This window comes from Eucalyptus grandis, chromosome 8, assembly GCF_016545825.1.
Source record: "Eucalyptus grandis isolate ANBG69807.140 chromosome 8, ASM1654582v1, whole genome shotgun sequence".
In the NCBI taxonomy this organism is placed as follows: Eukaryota; Viridiplantae; Streptophyta; class Magnoliopsida; order Myrtales; family Myrtaceae; genus Eucalyptus; species Eucalyptus grandis.
In genome coordinates, this window is record NC_052619.1 from 2663998 (window position 1) to 2683546 (window position 19549).

Genomic DNA, 19549 nt, shown 5'->3' on the forward strand with positions numbered 1-19549 from the left:
CAAAGTATAAGTCTTTTGATTCATTACCAATGAATAACGTTTAGTATACCCATCATGATGTACCTTTCGATCATATTGCCATGGTCTTTCAAGTAAGATATGACCCACTTGCATAGGTACAACATCACACTCTACCTCGTCCTTGTATCTCCCTATCTCAAATGGGATTTAAACTTGCTTCAACACTTTCACCTCTCCACTATCATTTAACCATTGAAGTGTATAAGGCCTAGGGTTTTTTGTCGTCTTCAAACCCAACTTATCCACCATAATACAACTTGCCACATTTGCAAAACTACCTCCATCAATTATCAAACTACAGATCTTACCATGCACCACACATCTTGTATGAAACAAGTTATCTCTTTGTTGGTGATGCTCCTCCTCCTTTACTTGCACACTAAGAGAACGTCTAACCACCACTAAGTCTCTTTTTATAGCCACTTCTCCATCACTACAATCCTCCAACGGTGGCATCTCATCATCCTCTTCTTCCCTTTCACTTTCGGACTCAATAACACCATGTCCAGTTATGATCATCACCCTCCTATTAGGGCATTGATTCGCCATATGACCCTTGCCCAAACACTTAAAATATTTAATCTCATGAGTTCTAGTGTTAGGGTTTTCGGTTTTACCTGAAGCCGAATTCATCCCAACTTTACCGTGCCTCTCCTTCTCCTTTGAGGTTTCGGTTTTGGTGTTGTTTCCTCTCCAATTTGGCTTCTCATCTCTCTTCCAATTGGATCTCCAATTTTGATTTGAACCTCTTCCACTCTTGTGATTTTGGTCCAACTTCAATTGCCGCTCAACTTTGATGGCTATGTCCACCAATTCCTCCAATTCAACATAGTGTTGCAGCTCCACCACCCTTACTATGTCTCGATTCAAACCACTCAAAAATCTTGACATTGTGGCCTCACGATCCTCCACCACATTAGCACGGATCATGGCAATCTCCATCTCCTTGTGATACTCTTCCACGCTTTTATTGCCTTGTGTGAGATTTTGTAACTTTTGAAACAAATCTCGATGGTAATGACTTGATACAAAACACCTCCTCATCACCGCTTTCATCTCATCCCACGTCTCTATCGGTCTTTCACCATTGCGCCTCCTACTAGTCACAAGTTGATCCCACCAAATTATAGCATAATCAGTAAATTCAACAGCTGCAATTTTTACCTTTTAAGCTCGGAGTATCCTTGGCAATCAAATACCATCTCCATGCGTTTCTCCCATTCTAGATACCCATCGGGATCATTCTTCCCTTGGAAAGAAGGAATCTTCATCTTGATACTGCCAAGTTCATTATCTTCTTGGGGTCTAAACCCTAGGGCTCCATTCCACCTTCCAAATCAAGCATCTCGATCATCCTCCATTGATGTTGCTGCTTTCCCCGGGATAGCTCTCGGTCACCATCAATCCTCATGCCATTCCCCGTCATTCGGCCACTAAGCTCCTCCACTACGGCCCTCAATTGCTGGATGCTTTCCACGAGCGCTTCATCCCTTCGTATCGAGTCAACCTCCTTTTGATTCACGCTTTCTTCGCGCAACATATTTTAGACCTGCAAATAAACGTTAGTCACAAAAATCCTCACCAATCGCTCCCTCACATGTTTCTCTCGAGGTGTTTGTCACTCCCCTCGTGTTTAACTAAAGTTTAGGCTTTTTCCATCCTCAATTAAGGTTACACACTCTTGCCTTTTCCCTCTCGTATTCTCTTTTCACAAGCTCTTTATTGGACTCAAAACCCGTCTCTCAACCCCCTCATGACAATCAATCAAACTAATCAAACGAGATTAGATCACTGCTAATTTTGTTTCAACAAGTAACAATTTCAAACCAACAAGTACAACTTTCAAAATTCCAATTGAAACACAAATCACTACTGATTTTATTTCAATTCGGTCCACTAACAAACGAGTCGCCTTCTTGATTTTTTTGTTCGGCTATTTTTCTGCCGAATCTGTTTTTTTCTCTTGCGCTTTTTTTTTTTTTTTTGTGCGTTTTTTTTTTACGAGTTTTCTCTTTTTCTTTTTGACAAACTCAGATACAATTTAAGAAGCTAGGAAAAAAATTAAAACTAACAGCAAACAACTACGTATGGAAGCACAAAAACAATCGGATCCCTAAATTGGCTAGAACCAAAACCCTAGCTCAATAAATCTCAAATTGCTGAATATAAACAGAAAACTAAAGATAAATAGATCTTGTAGAAGCAAGCTATGATACCAAATGACGTGAATCATTGCGGAAAGATCGTTCTACAAAGGCCCGGATGGTGCGAATTGTGAACCTCGACCTCCAATCAAACCTGTGATTGGCAACCTCGGTATGAACATGACCTGTTGACAAACGCGTGTCAACCAACCAACGTTATAGACACCACGAGCGAAAGAATTCGCTATCTCGCTCGATAAGTCGAATCGACCGTCACAAGGGAACCTTGATTAGGTCAAGTCCTCAAAAGAATAGTAGAAGAGAATATCTCAATTTTTTTCTCAAAGTAAAATATATCTGTCCCAAAGAAATTCAGTCTGTCTTTAATATAGGCCTTCTAGCCACCACACAAACCCTAAAACCAACCCTAAAAATCTAATGCGTCATATTCTAGAATATTCCTAAACAAGAAAGAGAGAGAGAGCGATATATATATATATATATATATATATATATATATATTGACTTGGTCAATTATTTGGTGACTAGATAATCAAATTGCGCCAAGATTTCCAAAATTCTTTAAGATTTGATCCAAGGTCATCTCCACGCCAAAGATCACGAACCATGATGCCAACAACTTGCCTGAATTGCTTGGCCCGCGCTCGAGTAATCAAACCAATAGGAATAGACAATGGGTCCCTAGCACCACCTCCTCGATATGGATCGATGTCCACATCAATTAGAGACCTCTCTGAACCTAAAAAATTATAGAGAACCAAGCCAGCCACTCCCCTTGGCCATCGCACGCCCGCCAAATCCCCCTGTTGCCGTCGTGTCGCCGTCATGCCCCCATCACATGCCATCTGTCTGTCCGCCTCCAACCTGCTATCCCACGAGCCCAACCCATCCCCCGAGCTCCTTAGGTCGCCGTCGAGCTCCCTAGGTCGCCGTCCAACTCGCCTCCGCCGCCGTGAAGCCCCTTCGTTGCCCGCCTAGCCCCACTACACTGTCACCGTCTCTCGTTGCCGCTCTTGGCCGCTCAAGCAGCCTCTCGGCCCATCAACCAAAACCGAAGGCCAGCAAGCTTCGGTGGGCTTTGAGGTCCATTTAGGACATCTTCTAGGCCTCGTCGAGTGTCACTACTTTGGTGTTTGTCGCTTGTCTCCGCGACGCCGTCGTCTTGGACTCATCGGATTTCAAAATCGGTGAGTTTACTCACTAAAATCTGCTTAAGGAGTTAATGATACTTAAGGGTTGATTAGTTTAGGCTAAGTATGGTTCAGGTGGTTAGTTAAAATGGATTAGCAATTTAATTACTCGTTATTGCATGTTAGGTGGTTAAATCGGCTTAATTAGCAACTAGATAGGTTGTATTATTTATCTAGATAGGTTCGGAAATTTTTTGGGCTCATTTCGGTATTTAATTAGGCTGTTCCAGCCTAAGTTTCTATTTATGGCATTTAATGGTATTTATTTAATTATTTTTTATATTTATTTAATTATTTATTATTTTTCGGAAATTATACCAGGATAGCCGATGACCGGAATTTCATGCTGATTGCAATGGTATGCTTGGTTTATATAATTGAGTGCTGGTTTGTGCAAATTGAGTAGAAATTGTAATGTATGGTATTTATCCCAAAATTGTGGAATTTCAATATTTAATTGGAAAATACCGAGCATCAGTTTGTAACGTCGGAAATGTCTTTGTGGACTATATGATTTGTGGGATTTTTGAAAAGAAAGATACTGCATTTTTGGCTTAGGCCGACCGTGTACCCACACACGATTATTTTGTTGGGTATTTTCAATGTGGTGAATTGTCAGCTTGTGTGAGCCCCTTTGCATGTCAGCTTGTGAAAGCAGTATACCTTATCAGTTTGTGTGAGCTAAGATCATTTTATCAGCTTGTGTGAGCTAAGATCTTTTTATCAGCTTGTGCGAGCACGATCTATATATTTATCAGCTTGAGCAAGCTATGACCATATATTGCAGCTTGTGTGAGTAGTGGTGGTATCAATGAGATTGATATATGGTGTTGAATTGATAAATAGTATTGATGGTATCGAATTGAGCTAATTGACTGATTGATCGATAGTTTGATTTGAATTGAGTGGATTGGTTGAGATCATGAACTGTACTAACTTGTAGGAATGAACTGAGGCGGGGTAAGTTCTCTATCATATGTGTGCATAGACAACCTTTGGGCATATTTCCTTCCTAGTCGGAGTTTAGGGGGTGCACTTGCTGAGACATTATCTTACCCCGTCGTGGGCTCAATATTTTCAGATCCTTAGATGGCGAGTCCTCCTGAGCGTTTTGGTTGGCCGATGAGGGTCACTGAGTGGGTTTATAAATACTCCGATCCCGAAAGTCACTGGGTCTATGAACTTGTGGTGACAACCATCTAGGTTCCTCATCGATTCAAAACATGGTTTTGCTAAGGACCCAATGGTTCCGGGTGGGTCCCCTTAGGTGTTATGAAATCCCCGCTGGGATAATCGATGCCACTTTAGGGGAGAGTGCAGTTGACCCTCCAGATGGTTTGGTGGAGGACCCGACGCCCCCGGCACCTGTGGAGATTGAAGAATCGGCAAATGAGTCCGACTAGCTAATCATAGGACAACTTTGTTTTTAGGACCAAACTTTTGTAGACTTGTGAATATAGACTAGTATTGTAAATGACCTAGTTAAATTTGTATAAAGGTGTGTTGTGGTTTTCAAAATTGTGGTCCTGCTTTTTTATCCCATCTTTGTATTGTTTGGGGATTTAGTTATACGCTTCTGCATGTGCATCAAAATGAATGGGTCAGCGACACGTCCTTGGACATCGCAATTTGATTAACCACCGAGGGATGGGCACGCGCTCGAGGATCGGGGCGTGACAACAATTCTGCGTATCTGTCCAATGCAAGGTCCTTCCATATGGCGATAAAGTGAGCCGATTTCGTCAATTTGTCGACCACTACCCAAATGGAATCATTACCCCTCTAACTCCCTTTTAAAATCCCACTATTTGATATAGTCTTTAAAACCATTTTCGGTGTCAAAACCCGACACCCAAGATTTTCTAATTAAATATCAAAATTTCACAATTTTGGAATAAATCTCAAAATTCCAATCACCATTCAATTTGCACAAATTAACACTCAATTGTATAAACTAAACACACCACTACAATTAGCACAAAATTTCGATCGCCGGCTATCCCGGTATAATTTCCGAAAAATAAAAAATAATTAAATAAATACAAAAAATAATTAAATAATGCAATTTAAATACAATAACTACCAACTTAGGGCGGAAACGCTAATCTAACCACCTAAATGGGCCTAGAAAATTTCCAAACCTATCTAGATAAATAGCACAACCTCTTTAGCCCCTAATCAATCTATTCTAACCACCTAACATGCATAATTAAACAATTTAAACACTAATCTAAATTAACTAACCACCTAATCTCTAATTAGCATAAACTAATTATCCATTAAACATCATTAACTCCCTAAGAAAAGTTTAGCAAGTAAACTCACATGTTTAGCGAGCCGGTGAGTCCATGGTGACGGCGACGCGGAGGCGAGCGACACTCGAGCTTGCGGCGACACCAACGGAGGTTTGGATGGGCCTAAAAATGGGCACAAGCTCTCAACTAGGGCTGAGCTTCGGCCATTACTTGCTGCGGTAACGGGGAGGAGGTGGTGGCAGAGGCTGTAGCGAGCAACGGCAGAGGCGGTCGGTGGTTGGATGGCGACAAAAGTGAACAGGCAAGCTCAGGTCGATGGCCTGGGCGCGGACGATAGTGCTAGACCGCGGGACAATCGCGAACGGGTGGACAGGCGGTGCGTGACTCGTAGGCGGCAACAACAGCACTCGAACGGTAGCAGAGGGCAATCAATGGGGCAGGGTTGCTTGGCTCAGTTTCTCTAGATTTTTTAGCTTTCAAAATACTCAACAATGGGGGAAGGAGGGAAGTAGAGGAAGAAGAAGGTAGTAGTTGCCAAGGGGGACCCAATATACCCCAAAAGTCTTCATAAACTATCCATTTCATCATCACTTGTCCCCACTAGCCATCAGCCCTATCCCTTGCCTCTTTTCCTTCACAAAACTTCCCCAAGAAGCCATTGAAGAGGTCCAAAAGTGGTTGCACCCCATTGGCTACGAAATTGGACAATTTCCCTCTTTAATTCGATTCAATTCTTCTCCAATCGAACTCAAATTGGCCACCATAAAATCAACCAAGGTGCCCTCAACCATCTCATGATTTTTCCTCATCAATTGAACCAACTCGACGGCCAAAAATGCGACCAAAAATGGCCCTCTAATTTTCCCAGTCCAAAATAACCCAACTTTGATTTTTCGCCGAAATCTCGGGTTTGCAGAAAAAAATTTGGAAGATGAGTCAATGTTCCTAAAATATATCGTGACATGATAGAACTTTCAGAAATCGGGTTTAAATTCGCGGTCAATTTCAACCAGGCGCATTTTAGCTTGACCTAGCCTACCGAGTAGCTTTTAGGAATCTACCGAGTAGCTTTTAGGAATTTTGAGTGCAATTCACCCGTAGTCGATCATTTTCAAACCACATTGTACATCTTCAACTCATTAGTGACTCTAGGTTGTTGTGAAAATCTCGAGGTTTCAAATACGGACACAGGGTACAGAAATGACAGAAAAATCAGTTTAGTGCTGTTCGACAAGAATTTTACAATTAGGTGAAATCACCCACACTTCAATCACATATCTCAGTCGAATCGACCTATCTCCGATCTCTAATCGATTTTGATAGTGTCATATTGACCCTTGTAGATTAGCATGATCGAGCAGTCGATATTTGGTCGAATTCTTAAGTTTATTGTTTTAAATTCCCTTAACGATTTCACCAGATAGACTAGTTATCTCGTGAGTGATCAGCTCATAGAATAGAATTATAGGCGCGTTGATGAAAAGCCTAACTTATTCAATTGAAAATAGAATCATAAATTCGAGATGTCACACCTACGCTCTACCACGACCACCTCGAGTACCGACTCTTGTCAGCGTCGTACCTCGAGTCACGGCTCCTATAGTCCTCTTCCTAGGAGTCCTCTGCTCCTGATCACTCATTATGTAGACTTTCTACAGAACATGTTCCCAATTCCATACAAAATTAAAAACTAAATGATCCCGACAAAACAATCTACCAAACAGCTATCAATCATATGCATTAGTATAAAATAAAAGCCGTTCCTACTAACTATCCCATAACCCATCGCACCTTATTACTCCAACCAATGACCATCTTTGATACCACTTCGGGCGGGTATGTCACACCCCGAACCTCGAGCACATGCACGTCCCTCAGTGGTCGATAAAATTCCGACGTCCTAGGACGCGTCGCCGACCCATTCATTTTATTGCACATGCCAAAGCGAACAAATAAATCCCCAGAAAACACTCAATTGGGATAGAAAAGTAGGATACAAATTTCATAAAACACTTTTATATACAAACTAGTCTGTTTACAAAAAGATCGGCTTTCAAAAAGAAACTGTCCTTCGAACTCCACCTCCACAGGCTATGGGGGCTTTGGGTCCTCCACAACCCCATCAAAAGGGTCGGTTGTACCCTCACCCAAAGCAGCGTTGACCGCAACGGCAGGGATATTAAATCCCTGAAGGGGACCTACCCTATACCCATTGAGTCCATGACGAAACCACGCCCTGAATCGATGAGTTACCCTCTAAGGTAGGCCCTCATCGACCCAAATAGTGGTCACAACCAGCTCATAGACCCAATGACTCTCAGGGATAGGGACGTCTACGCTCCACTCGGTAACCCCCTGTGGCTAATCAAAACGTTCCGGAGGGACCGCCATCTAAGGACCTGAAAAGAATTGGCTCACGACGGGGTGAGACAATGTCTCAGCAAGTTCACCCCTTAAACCCCAACTTAGGAAGAAAATACGCCTAGAGGTAATTTAACCACACATCACAGAAGAGTTACCTCACCTAAGTTCCTTCCTGCACGTCAGTATAGTTCATATCACATAGAAATGCATTAAAAGCACTCATCAATTGGGACGTCTCAACTTATAACCCAAACAATTTCCGGGGTCTCAATTATAAGGCCAAATCGTTATGACACGTCCCATTCTATGTCATAAAATTTTGTCTCATAATCAAGCGTGTCAATTTCAATCAATCATGCGTCCCAATTGATTACGACCCAATGGCCACGGCCGACTCAACAGTCAATGGTCTTCCAGTGTAACCGGGCGTCGTCTCGCACCATTGAGCACGGCGACATCTACATCTAGACGGCATTCCATATAGGAGTATCGGCCCAGCCTCCACTATGACTAGCATCCGTTAACTTGGGGCATTCTCGAAGGAGCATCGTCATGCCCCAAAGGCTCATGACAGGTTCTCATATCATTCACGCATCCATCCAATCGCAGCCAAGACATCGTGCTTTGCACTCAAAAGTCCCAATTAAAATAATGTACTTGGCTCATTTTCTTTGTATTAAAAACACACGATAAAAATAATTGTGTGTGGGTACACGGTCAATTTGAACCAAAAAAATTGATATCCTTCCTTTAAATTCCACTATTTGATATAGTCTTTAAAAATATTTTCGGTGTCAAAACCTGACACCCATTATTTTCTAATTAAATATCAAAATTTCATAATTTTAAAATAAATACTCAAAATCACAATCATCACTCAATTTGCACAAATTAACCATCAATTGCATAAACTAAGCACACCACTGCAATTAGCATGAAATTCCGGTCACCGGCTATCCCTGTATAATTTCCAGAAAATATTAAATAATTAAATAAATATAAATTAAATCAATAAATACAAACTTAGGCCTAATAATGCTAATATAACCACCTATTGGACTAATTAAATTATCCTAACCATTCTAACTACAAGGCCACATAATAAACTAACTAACTACAATTTCTAACTACCTAATTCACTAATTTAACTAACCTAAATTAACTAAACAAGCTAATAACTACACTAATCTAATCTTAATTTAATCTAAACATCACTTAAGCATCATTAACCTCCTAAGCAAGGTTTAATGAGTAAACTCACCAGATTAGCAAACCAGTGAGTCCACGGCGATGGCGACGCCAAGGCGGGCGAGAACCAAGCCTGGAGCGACACCAAAGGAGGTTCGGACAAGGCCTAAAATGGGCCACAAGCTCTCATCTCTAAGCTGAGAGTTTGGCTTCTACTTACTGTAGGAAAGGCTCGGTCGAAGGGGCTAGGACGGCTTGTAGGCGGAGCTGGGCTGGCAGGCGGCGATAGCTAGCTTGGACGACAGTGGAGACGGCTCAGGCAGAGCTGGACGGCGGCTCAAGGGCTTCAGGATAGCATGTGAGGCGGATAGAGCTGCGACTGCATGAGCTGGAGGCGTGGATGCGGGGGACGCGCGGACGGGCTTGTGGCGGCAGCGACGGTGCTCGGGCGACTTCGGCGGGCGGTCGACGGGTTGGCAGGTCTCTTAGCTAGCTTGCTCTAGTTCTTTGAGCTGTCAAATACTCCAAGAATGGATAAAGTGAAGCCAAGGAAGAAGAAGAAGAAGATAGCTACTGAAGGGGGACCCAAAAATGCCTCAAAAGTCTTCAAAAATATCCATTCTACTCATCACCAAAGCCCCACCATCCTCAGCCATCATCCTCAGCCACTTTCCCCTCCAAGGCTTCCCAAACAAGTTTCTCAAATAGTCCAAAATGTTGCAGCCCCTTGGTCCTACGAATTTTGTGACATTTCCCGTCCAATTTCACTTCCATTCTCCTCTAATTTAATCCAATTGAAGTGCCACAAAGCCAAGGTAAGTGCCCACACTCAATTCCACATTTTCCCTCGCCAATTACTCCAACTTGAATGCCAAAAATACAACCAAAGACGGCCCTCCAATTTTCCCGGTCAAAAAACGCCCAACTTTGGATTTTCACCAAAATCTTGGGTTTGTAGAAAAAATCTTTGGAGGACAAGTTGACGTTCCTAAAATGAATCGTGACATGAAAGAACTTTCAATTTCTAAAATCAAGTTCAAATTCGCGGTTAATTTTAGTCAGGTGCGATTTTAGCGTGACATAACCTACCAGGTAGCTTTTCGGAATTTTTAGTGCAATTGACCAGTGATTGATTATTTTCAAGCCACATTGTGCATCTTCGACTCATTGGCAACTCTCGGTTGTTATAAAAATCTCGAGATTTCAAATACGGACATAGTATACAGAAATGACAGAAAAATCAGTTTAGTGTTGTTCGACAATAATTTTGTAATTAGGTAGATTCACCCACACTTTAATCACATACCTCAGTCGAATCGACCTAACTCCGATCTCTGATCAATTTTGACAGTGTCATATTGACCATTGCAGATTAGCATGGTTAAGCAGTCGATTTCTGGTCGCGTTTTCAAGTTTATTTCGTTAAAATCTCTTAACGGCTTAGAAAAAAGAACCGTGATTTTGGTGAAAAGCCAAATAGACTAGTTATCTCATGAGTGATCAGATCAGAAAAAAGAACTATAGGTGCGTCGATGAAATGCCAAACTCATTCAATTGAAAACAAAATCAGAAAATCAGGATGTCACAATTACAATTCTGCAACGATTAGTCAAGTTTTTTGAAATTACCTATTCACCCTCTAAGTGATATTGTTAGTTAACAACACTAGCGATACTTTTGGCAATAGTTATTAGGAAACATATGGAATGGGACAAAAATTTATCCAGCCCATTACAGGGCAATCATTATGGAAGACCAACTGTAGATCACCAAGCTAACCCAAATTCATTCAAACTTTTAGGATCTAGAGCCCCTGCTTATGCCCATTTGGACGGGGATTCTCGCTTTTGAGGATGGATTTCATCATTGTTCTAGTGGTTATTATAGTATAAATGTATAACAGTTAAATAAATTCAAGTGTCATTTGATAGACCTCATGCAGAGAGAGAGAGATAGATCAAACATAAATGTAAGTTCTCCTGTTGCGATGTGTAGCACAACCACTTGCTTCCTTTTGAACAATTACTATAAAAATAAGCCAAATTAAATTAAGTAAGTCTACTCCATAACTTGACATAAAAATAATTATTGCATAACTGTAAATCTGTTGCGATGTGTAGCACAACCACTTGCTTCCTTTCAAACAATTACTATAAAAATAAGCCAAATTAAATTAAGTAAATCTATTGCATAACCTGACATAGTAATTATTTATCGAGGAATTGTGTTAGTGAGAAAAGTCAGAAGACAGAGAATCAAAGAATAACGAAGGCGACGTGAAAACAAATGCATTCGTTGAAGTCAGACCAACTTCAAGCAAGCCAAACGACCAAAGAAGCAATCCATTCATTAAAGCCCTGAACAGATGATTCTTCGATTTCATGACGCATTTAATAAAAAAAGTACTGATTTTATGCCAACACATTGTGACAAAGTTATTTCTCAAGGGAAGCAAACCAGATGCCACTCTTCGAAGGAACATTTTATCGCCTCATCTAAAAAGAGTTTTCCTAGAAAGCTTCCGGAATCGTCGGGCTCTTTGCCGGCATGTTACTTTTTGTGAAATTAAATAAGCATATTTCATAATATAACTACAACACGAGTCCCAAGGCAATAGTTATTAGGAAACATATGGAATGGGACAAAAGTTTATCCAGCCCATTACAGGGCAATCATTATGGAAGACGAAATGTAGATCACCAAGGCCGTCCCAAATTCATTAAAACTTCTAGGATCTAGAGCCCCTGCTTATGCCCATTTGGACGGGGACTCTTGCTTTTAAAGATGGATTTTATCATTGTTCTAGTGGTTATTATAGTATAAATATATAACAGCTAAATAAATTCAAGTGTCATTTGATAGACCTCATAAAGTGAGAGATATAGATCAAGGATAAATGTAAGTTCTCCTATTGCGATGTGCAGCACAACCACTAGCTTCCTTTCGAACAATTACTATAAAAATAAGCCAAATTAAATTAAGTAAATCTATTGTATAACATAGTAATTATTTATCGAGGAATTGTGTTAGTGAGAAAAGTCAGAAAACAGAGAATCTAAGAATAACGAAGGTGACGTGAAAACAAATGCATTCGTTGAAGTCATACAAAGTTCAAGCAAGCCAAACGACCAAAGAAGCGATCCATTCATTAAAGCCCTGAACAGATGATTCTTCGATTTCATGACGCAGTAAGAAAAAAAAGTACTGATTTTATGCCAACACATTGTGACAAAGTTATTTCTCAAGGGAAGCAAACCAGATGCCATTCTTCCAAGGAAAATTGCATCACTTCATCTAAAAAGAGTTTTCCTTGACAGCTTCCAGAATCATCGGGCTCTTTGCCGGCTTGTTACTTTTTGTGAAATTAAATAAGCATATTTCATAATATAACTACACCACGAGGCCCGAGGCACATTTAATGAGCTTGGTATTGGATGAAGCGACCATTTAGTTTGGGACATCCCATTGAGGGCCATGCTGAAGGAACAATATTAACAGTGATGTTTTTACACCATGTAAAAGGGATAAGTACAATAGGAGTCAATAGTTTTTATACTGCAAAATTTCATTACTTTTCTTCCCTCTATTAAGTGCCACATCAAAATAAAGTCGATCATTCAAGTATCACTTTTAACAAATTGCTCTATATTAATTTTTGCAACTTTTTTAAAGAAAAAAATTTGATTTTGTAATTATTTTTTATTTTTTAGTTTGTTTTCTTTCTTTGTTTTTTTACTTTTTTTTTTTTTCAATGTGTCGGCTGCAAAGGCCTCACCTTCGATTGGTGAGTTCGCAAGGGCCCTAGGTGAGGCTGTGATGGCCTTGCCCAGGGCCATCATGCCCTTGCTTGCAACCAGCAAGGCCACAATGGCCTCACCCAAGGCCATGGCAGCCTCGCCAGTCGTGGGCAAGGGTGCAAAGGCCATCAACAAATTTGGGTAAGGCTTGCCTCGCCTACGGCCGAGTGGATTTTCTAGCAAGGCAAATTATTAATAGCACTTAAGTGATAGATTTTTCAAATTTATAGCACTTAAGTGTGCGGAAAGATTTACAAAAATTGTCTATGTTAGCGCTGGTGGTGCCACGTAATATGACCAGCATCCAAGTTGGATTTTCTAGAGAGGCAAATTGCCAATGTCACTTAAGTGGTCGATTTTTCAAATTTGTGGCATTTAAGTAATCAAACAAAAAGTTATGGCCCTCAAAGCCATGCAAAAGTTATGATACTCATGTTGTACTTGTCCCCGGTAAAAACCTGCATCCATGGTTCATCCAAGGATGTGTCCAAGCCTTTGAGAGATTTGTCCTTGTCCCCCAATCAAATCAAGTATCAAAACACAATTGGGAAGTAATAATTCGTGTAAATTCTGTGAAGAAATGGTCCAATACCTACAGAAAGAAAAGTGGAGAATTTCTAGTTATAAATTGCGTTCATAGTATTTGAGCTCGATGGTTATGCGTGGGATACGAGCAATCTTGTACCCATCGTCGTCTTCATCCTTTTTGCACCTTTTCTCCAAATCTGGGCAACCTGCGATTCTTAGGTGATCAAGGGACGCAAGTCGTCACATTCCTTTGGATAAAAATGCCAATGTGGGGTACCGCATGATTTCAAGTCATCGAAGTGACTGAAGGGCCTTGATCTTCTCTAGTAAAGCCTTCAAATTTTGAGCACTTTTTGATAGAAAGACGACAAATATTGCTGACCTGTAGAAGTCATTGTGGGAAGGGTACTAGTTTAGGGACATCAAGGATCTCCACAGACCAAAGACTCTTAAGTCCTTGCAAATCCAAGATGATGTTGCTTTTGTTTTTGGATAAATGGACCTCCTCATGGTTGGAAAAGGAGAGATGCACAAGGTTTGATAGATGTTGCATACCAAGTGAGGGAAGTTAATTGAGGACATCCACTAATGCCAAGACAAACAAGTGAAGTGAGACCTTGCAAACACTTCTCAGGGAAACATTCTAGAAACTCCATCTGTGAGAAATCCAAACTCTTCAACTTATCAAGGCCAAATATTTGATTTATCAACTTTCGGTTGACCTCCATCAAAATCAACTCATTAAGACATGAAGTTATTGTTAAGATAGTTTATTATCATGAAAAGAAGTGTCAGACATGAAAAGAGGAAACTGTTGGATGTGAAAAGAAGTGATTGTCAGACATGAAAGAGGAAATTATTGGATATGAAAAGAAGTAAATGTGGACATGAAAAGAAGTGACGGTCGATCATGAAAAATGGTGATGGTTCAAATAAGGTACCTAATCTCAAGAGATGTGCTGATTGATTATTTATAAATAGGACCAAATCATACATCATTCATAATAATAACAACGACAAGTTTCCTTCTTCACAATATTCTCTCTTTTCTCACACAAGTTTGACAATACTTTCAAGGTGAAATTTCAAGAGTGAAATTGAATAATTATACTCATTTTTTGGTGGCTTTATTGTATATCCGAGTATATTTGTTGTTTTAAAGCATGCAGCAACAAAAGTAAGGATAAATAATATCTTAAGAATAATAATTGTCATCACACATCAAAGCATCAAATAACTATAAACTACTACTCCATTTTCATCAATAATCAAAATTTTCCAAATCTTAAGGTATTATTTTCATGCAAATGGAGACAGTAATTGCATTAAGTGCTTGCAATATTGACAGATAAGTGTTAATGAAACTCTTCTTTTTGTTTATATGCTTGAGTCATCTTCCTTGTGGAGTAATAGGTCATCATATGTTGGCTATAGTACTTCAAAGTTTATGAATAAAAGTGGTATGATATAATTTGATAATTTGGATAAAAAGGATTGCGAAATAAGCTTACAAGCAAAGATGAATAAAAAAATCGTACTCAAAGGTAGAAAGATCTACTAAAGTACTTGAAACCGTACATTCTAATAATTGTGAATTAAATGGTATAGCAACGAGAGGTGGAAATCATTATTATATTGCATTTATTGATGATTACTCTAGATATACTCATGTTTCCCTTATGAATTCAAAAGATCAAGCATTTGATGTGTTTAAGGTATATAAGACTATAGTCGAAAATCAAAAGGATGTAAAAATCAAAGTTTTGAGAAGTGATCGAAGAGGAGAGTACTTCTCTTTAGATTTTTATATTTTTTTGTGAAGAAAATGGCATTGTGCATCAAAGAAATGCACCTTATATAATGCAACAAAATGGATTGGCATAAAGAATGAATGAAATTTGGTAGATATGCTTAATTCCATTATCTTACAATTAAATTGCCAATTAATTTGTGGGGAGAAACACTTCTTACTACATGTCATGTTCACAACAAAATTCATTTGAAAAAAATTAAAATATCTCCATATGAATTATGGAAAGGAAGGTTACCAAATATCCAATACTTTAAAATATGGGGATGCCATGAGTATTATAGAATTCCTGAGCCTAAACAAACCAAATTAGGACCAAGAGCATTAAAAAGTGTGTTTGTTGGATATACTAAAAACTCTAAATATAGTCAATTATTAGATGTTAAATCTAATATTGTTGTGGAATCAAGAGATGTTAACGTTCTTGAACACAAATTTCTTAATGATTTGAGCGATGCCTCATCATATATAAAAACACTAATTGAGACAAGAAATCCATCATCAAGTTAAAAAAAAAAAAAAAAAACTATTTGATTCTCCAAGTGAGTCAAGGAGAAGTCAAAGAGTAAAAAAAGTGAAAGATTTGGATTATGATTCGGTAACTCTCCTGATAGAAGGTAATATAAAAAGTAGGGTTAATACCCTAAAAAACCCTAAATTGGTACACTTGTGACAAATTTACCCCAAACTATTTTTTTGACCACCAAAAACCCCGAATTGGTATACCTTTGACAAATTTACCCCAAACCGGTACACTTGTGACAAATTTACCCTCTGTTAGTTTTCGTTGAATTTTAATTAAGTTAAATGACACGTGACAATTGACTGATATACTAATTTGAGATTTTATTCGTTTGTTATAGTTTACAATTTTTGTGATTTTTTTGTGGTATTAATCCAATTTAGTGGAGGGTATAATTGTCACAAATTTACCAGTTTGTGATTTTTTTATGATCGAATAAATTAGTTTGGGGTAAATTTGTCATAAATGTATAAGTTTAGGGTTTTTTTATGGTCAATCGGGGTAAATTTGTCACATGTGTACCGGTTTGGGGTTTTTTATGGTCAAAAAAATAGTTTGGGGTAAATTTGTCACAGATGTACCAGTTTAGGGTTTTTCAAGGTATTAACCCTAAAAAGTATTGTGATAAATTATCCATGGAATTTCACTTGGATGAAAATTTGAGAACCTTTAGTGAGACAATATCATTTAATGATGCATCATTTTGAAAGGAAGCAAATGATGATGAAAGAGGTACTAAGGAAAAGTTCTCAATAATGTGTTAGATCATCGATATAAAAATTTTCATTCTTAAACAAGTCCTAACAGTTATTTGAATGTCTTGGAGAATAAATACAATAATGATGAGTAAGGTACTAATAGATTTACTGCTTTGAAATATTTTGAATTTACCATAACCAATAGAAAATCAGTCTCTAAACAAGTAGAGGAATTATAAATATATGTTGTGAAACTCAAAAACTTTATAATTGAAAACCTCTTCAAGTTGTTGCAATTATTTCCCCTTCTTTCTTTTATTTTCTTCCTCCTTTCTGCTTTATATTTTTGTTTTTATCCCCTTTTGACCAAGTCAACTTTCCTCTTTCTTCCCCCTTACCCTACCAAATATTGCACTTTGCATCAAGTATCTATTGAACTTCGAAATTACATTCCACGATTTTCCTGCGGGCTCTAGTTCTGCTCCGTGAGGATCTCAGCTCGAGTCCTGTTGCTTCTAACTTCTTTATAGCCTGAAGCAGGGCGTTTATTCCTATCTGTTCGTAAATAAATTTCAAGGTATGATCGAATCTCTGCCCTTAATAATCTCCTTTTCTGTTATAATGTCCTCCAGTTTGCATATCTATTCCAGAATTGTAGCCTTACTGCAGTACTCATGCTAACTAAAAGATTTCCTTCCAGGATCTGGTGAGACGGTGAGGATAAAATGGGATATATGAAAATCCTTGCAAAAGCCAAGAATTTGTGGATGAAATTCAATGTACGAGGTGCGATCCTCACGAGCCTATCTCTACAAGTCTTTCTCATTTTTTTGGCACCCATTCGAAAGAAGTGTTCAAACAGGTGCTTCATGATGCTCTTCTGGTCAGCTTACTTGGGTGCCGACTTGGTAGCTAATTATGCCTTTGGACTCATTTCCAGAGCCCAATTCACTGGTGGTACTCCAGACTCCGAGGCTGATGCATATGGTGACCTTTTGGCATTTTGGGCTCCATTTCTTCTGCTACATCTTGGGGGACCAGACACCATAACCGCTTTCGCACTCGAGGATAATGAGCTGTGGTGTAGGCACTTGCTTAATCTATTATTCCAGCTAGGAGCCGCAAGCTATGTATTTTATCAATCCTTCCCCAGTAGCAAGCTCGTTGTCCCAACCATCCTCATGTTTATTGGTGGAACCATTAAATACATAGAGCGAACCCGTGCTCTGCATCTCGCCAGCTTCAGAAAATTTCGGGACTCCGTGCTCCCACCTGCTGATGCTGGGCCAAACTATGCCAAGCTCGTGGAAGAACACGTTACCACCAAGATATTGGCCATGGTGCCAGAATCCAAATTTCAATCGGTACCTGTTGAAGAGGAAGATAGAAAAGATTTGGACGACAAAGCAGTTATTAAAAGGGCGTTCTTTTACTTCACAACTTTCAAAGGCCTCCTTGTGGATCTCATCTTCAGCTTCCGTGAACGTGACAACAGCAACCGATTTTTCAGGAGCAGAAACGCAAAGGATGCTTTTCGGGTCATTGAGGCTGAGCTCAACTTCTTTTATGATGTTCTCTATACCAAGGCTGCCATTGTTCATTGTCCAACAGGGTACATTTTCCGAGCTATCTCAATTGGGTCCATTGTTTCTGCTTTTGCGAGTTTCTATGTCCTGAGCAAGCATGGTTTTCACGAATATGATATACGGATTACATACACCTTGCTCCTTGGAGCTATTGGCCTGGAATTTGTAGCCCTCAGTAGGCTCATTTGCTCTGACTGGACAATTGCAAATATAGCAACATCTGAGAGCATCTTCATTAAGTTCCTCCTCAAATTCAAATCTGAAAGTTCACCATTTGCATTGCATATACTACATGGTAGATGGTCTAAATCTATCTTCCAGTACAATTTTTTAGATTCTCGGCTGACAAAGTGGCCAAAATGGATAGAGAAATCCCTTGGTCTCGTACCTCTGGAGGAATGGTTTGATGACTTGAAGCCCAGACGGAAAAAAAAATACAGTGAAGAATTAGTTGAACTGATTTTTGAAGAGCTGAAGCAGAAGGCATCTATGGGAAGCACAAATCTCACAAATGAGATTTGTGCTTCCCGAGGTAAATGGGCTCTGGAGCATTATAAAACAGAGCAAAATTACAAAAAGTTGCTTCCATTCGTCTGTGATGTTGATTATGGAAAGAGCCTTTTACTATGGCACATCGCCACCGAACTGTGTTACAACACTGATAATAATAAAAGCGCAAATAACCGCCGTGAAAGTAGTAAGCTCTTCTCAGAATACATGCTTCATCTTATGATCAAACAGCCTAATATGATGTCTGCAATAGTTGGGATTGGCCATATAAGATTTCGAGACACTTGCGCTGAGGCAGACAGGTTCTTCGACGAAAATATATTGCATAAGAGGAAAACCAGCAAAGCACAGGCCTGCCGAATTCTACTTGCTGTTCCTACAGAATTGAATCCAGCTGTAGTGAAAGGAGACAGAAGCAAATCTGCGTTGTTTGATGCGTGTATTCTCGCTAAAGAATTGGAGAAATTTCAGGACGTGAAGTGGGACATCGTGAGTAAAGTTTGGGTCGAATTGCTGGCGTATGCTGCAATTCATTGCCAACCGTTCATGCATGCTCAACAACTTAGTAAAGGGGGAGAACTTCTCAGCTTGGTTTGGTTATTGATGGTACAGCTTGGCTTGAGCGAACAATTCCAAATAGAAGATGGTCACCTTTCAGCTAAGTTGTACTGATTGGCAGTTGCTATGTCAGCAAAAGATGAGGCTCCTACGTGCAAATTCCACTGAAAATCTCATGGTAGGAATCTCACTTTGATTACACCTTTGTTGCGTTTCTCCTTGAGTTTAGCGTGCTTATTTGCTCTGGCTGCACAATGCTAAGTGTCCTTCCCTGAATACTCTAGCTGTTCAATTTCTCTAATATCCTGCGTTTTTTTGCACTTCTTTGAACCAAATGAGAGAAGCTCACACAAATT

At 39.5% G+C, this 19549-nt stretch overlaps 1 protein-coding gene across 1 annotated transcript; it reads left to right on the forward strand.

The window, feature by feature from the left end:
- Nucleotides 1–17408: 17408 nt before the first annotated feature.
- LOC120286529 lies at nt 17409–19307 on the forward strand. Its single transcript, XM_039298805.1, has one exon. The coding sequence runs from the start codon at nt 17409–17411 to the stop codon at nt 19305–19307; it is 1899 nt and encodes a 632-aa protein (XP_039154739.1).
- Nucleotides 19308–19549: the final 242 nt, after the last annotated feature.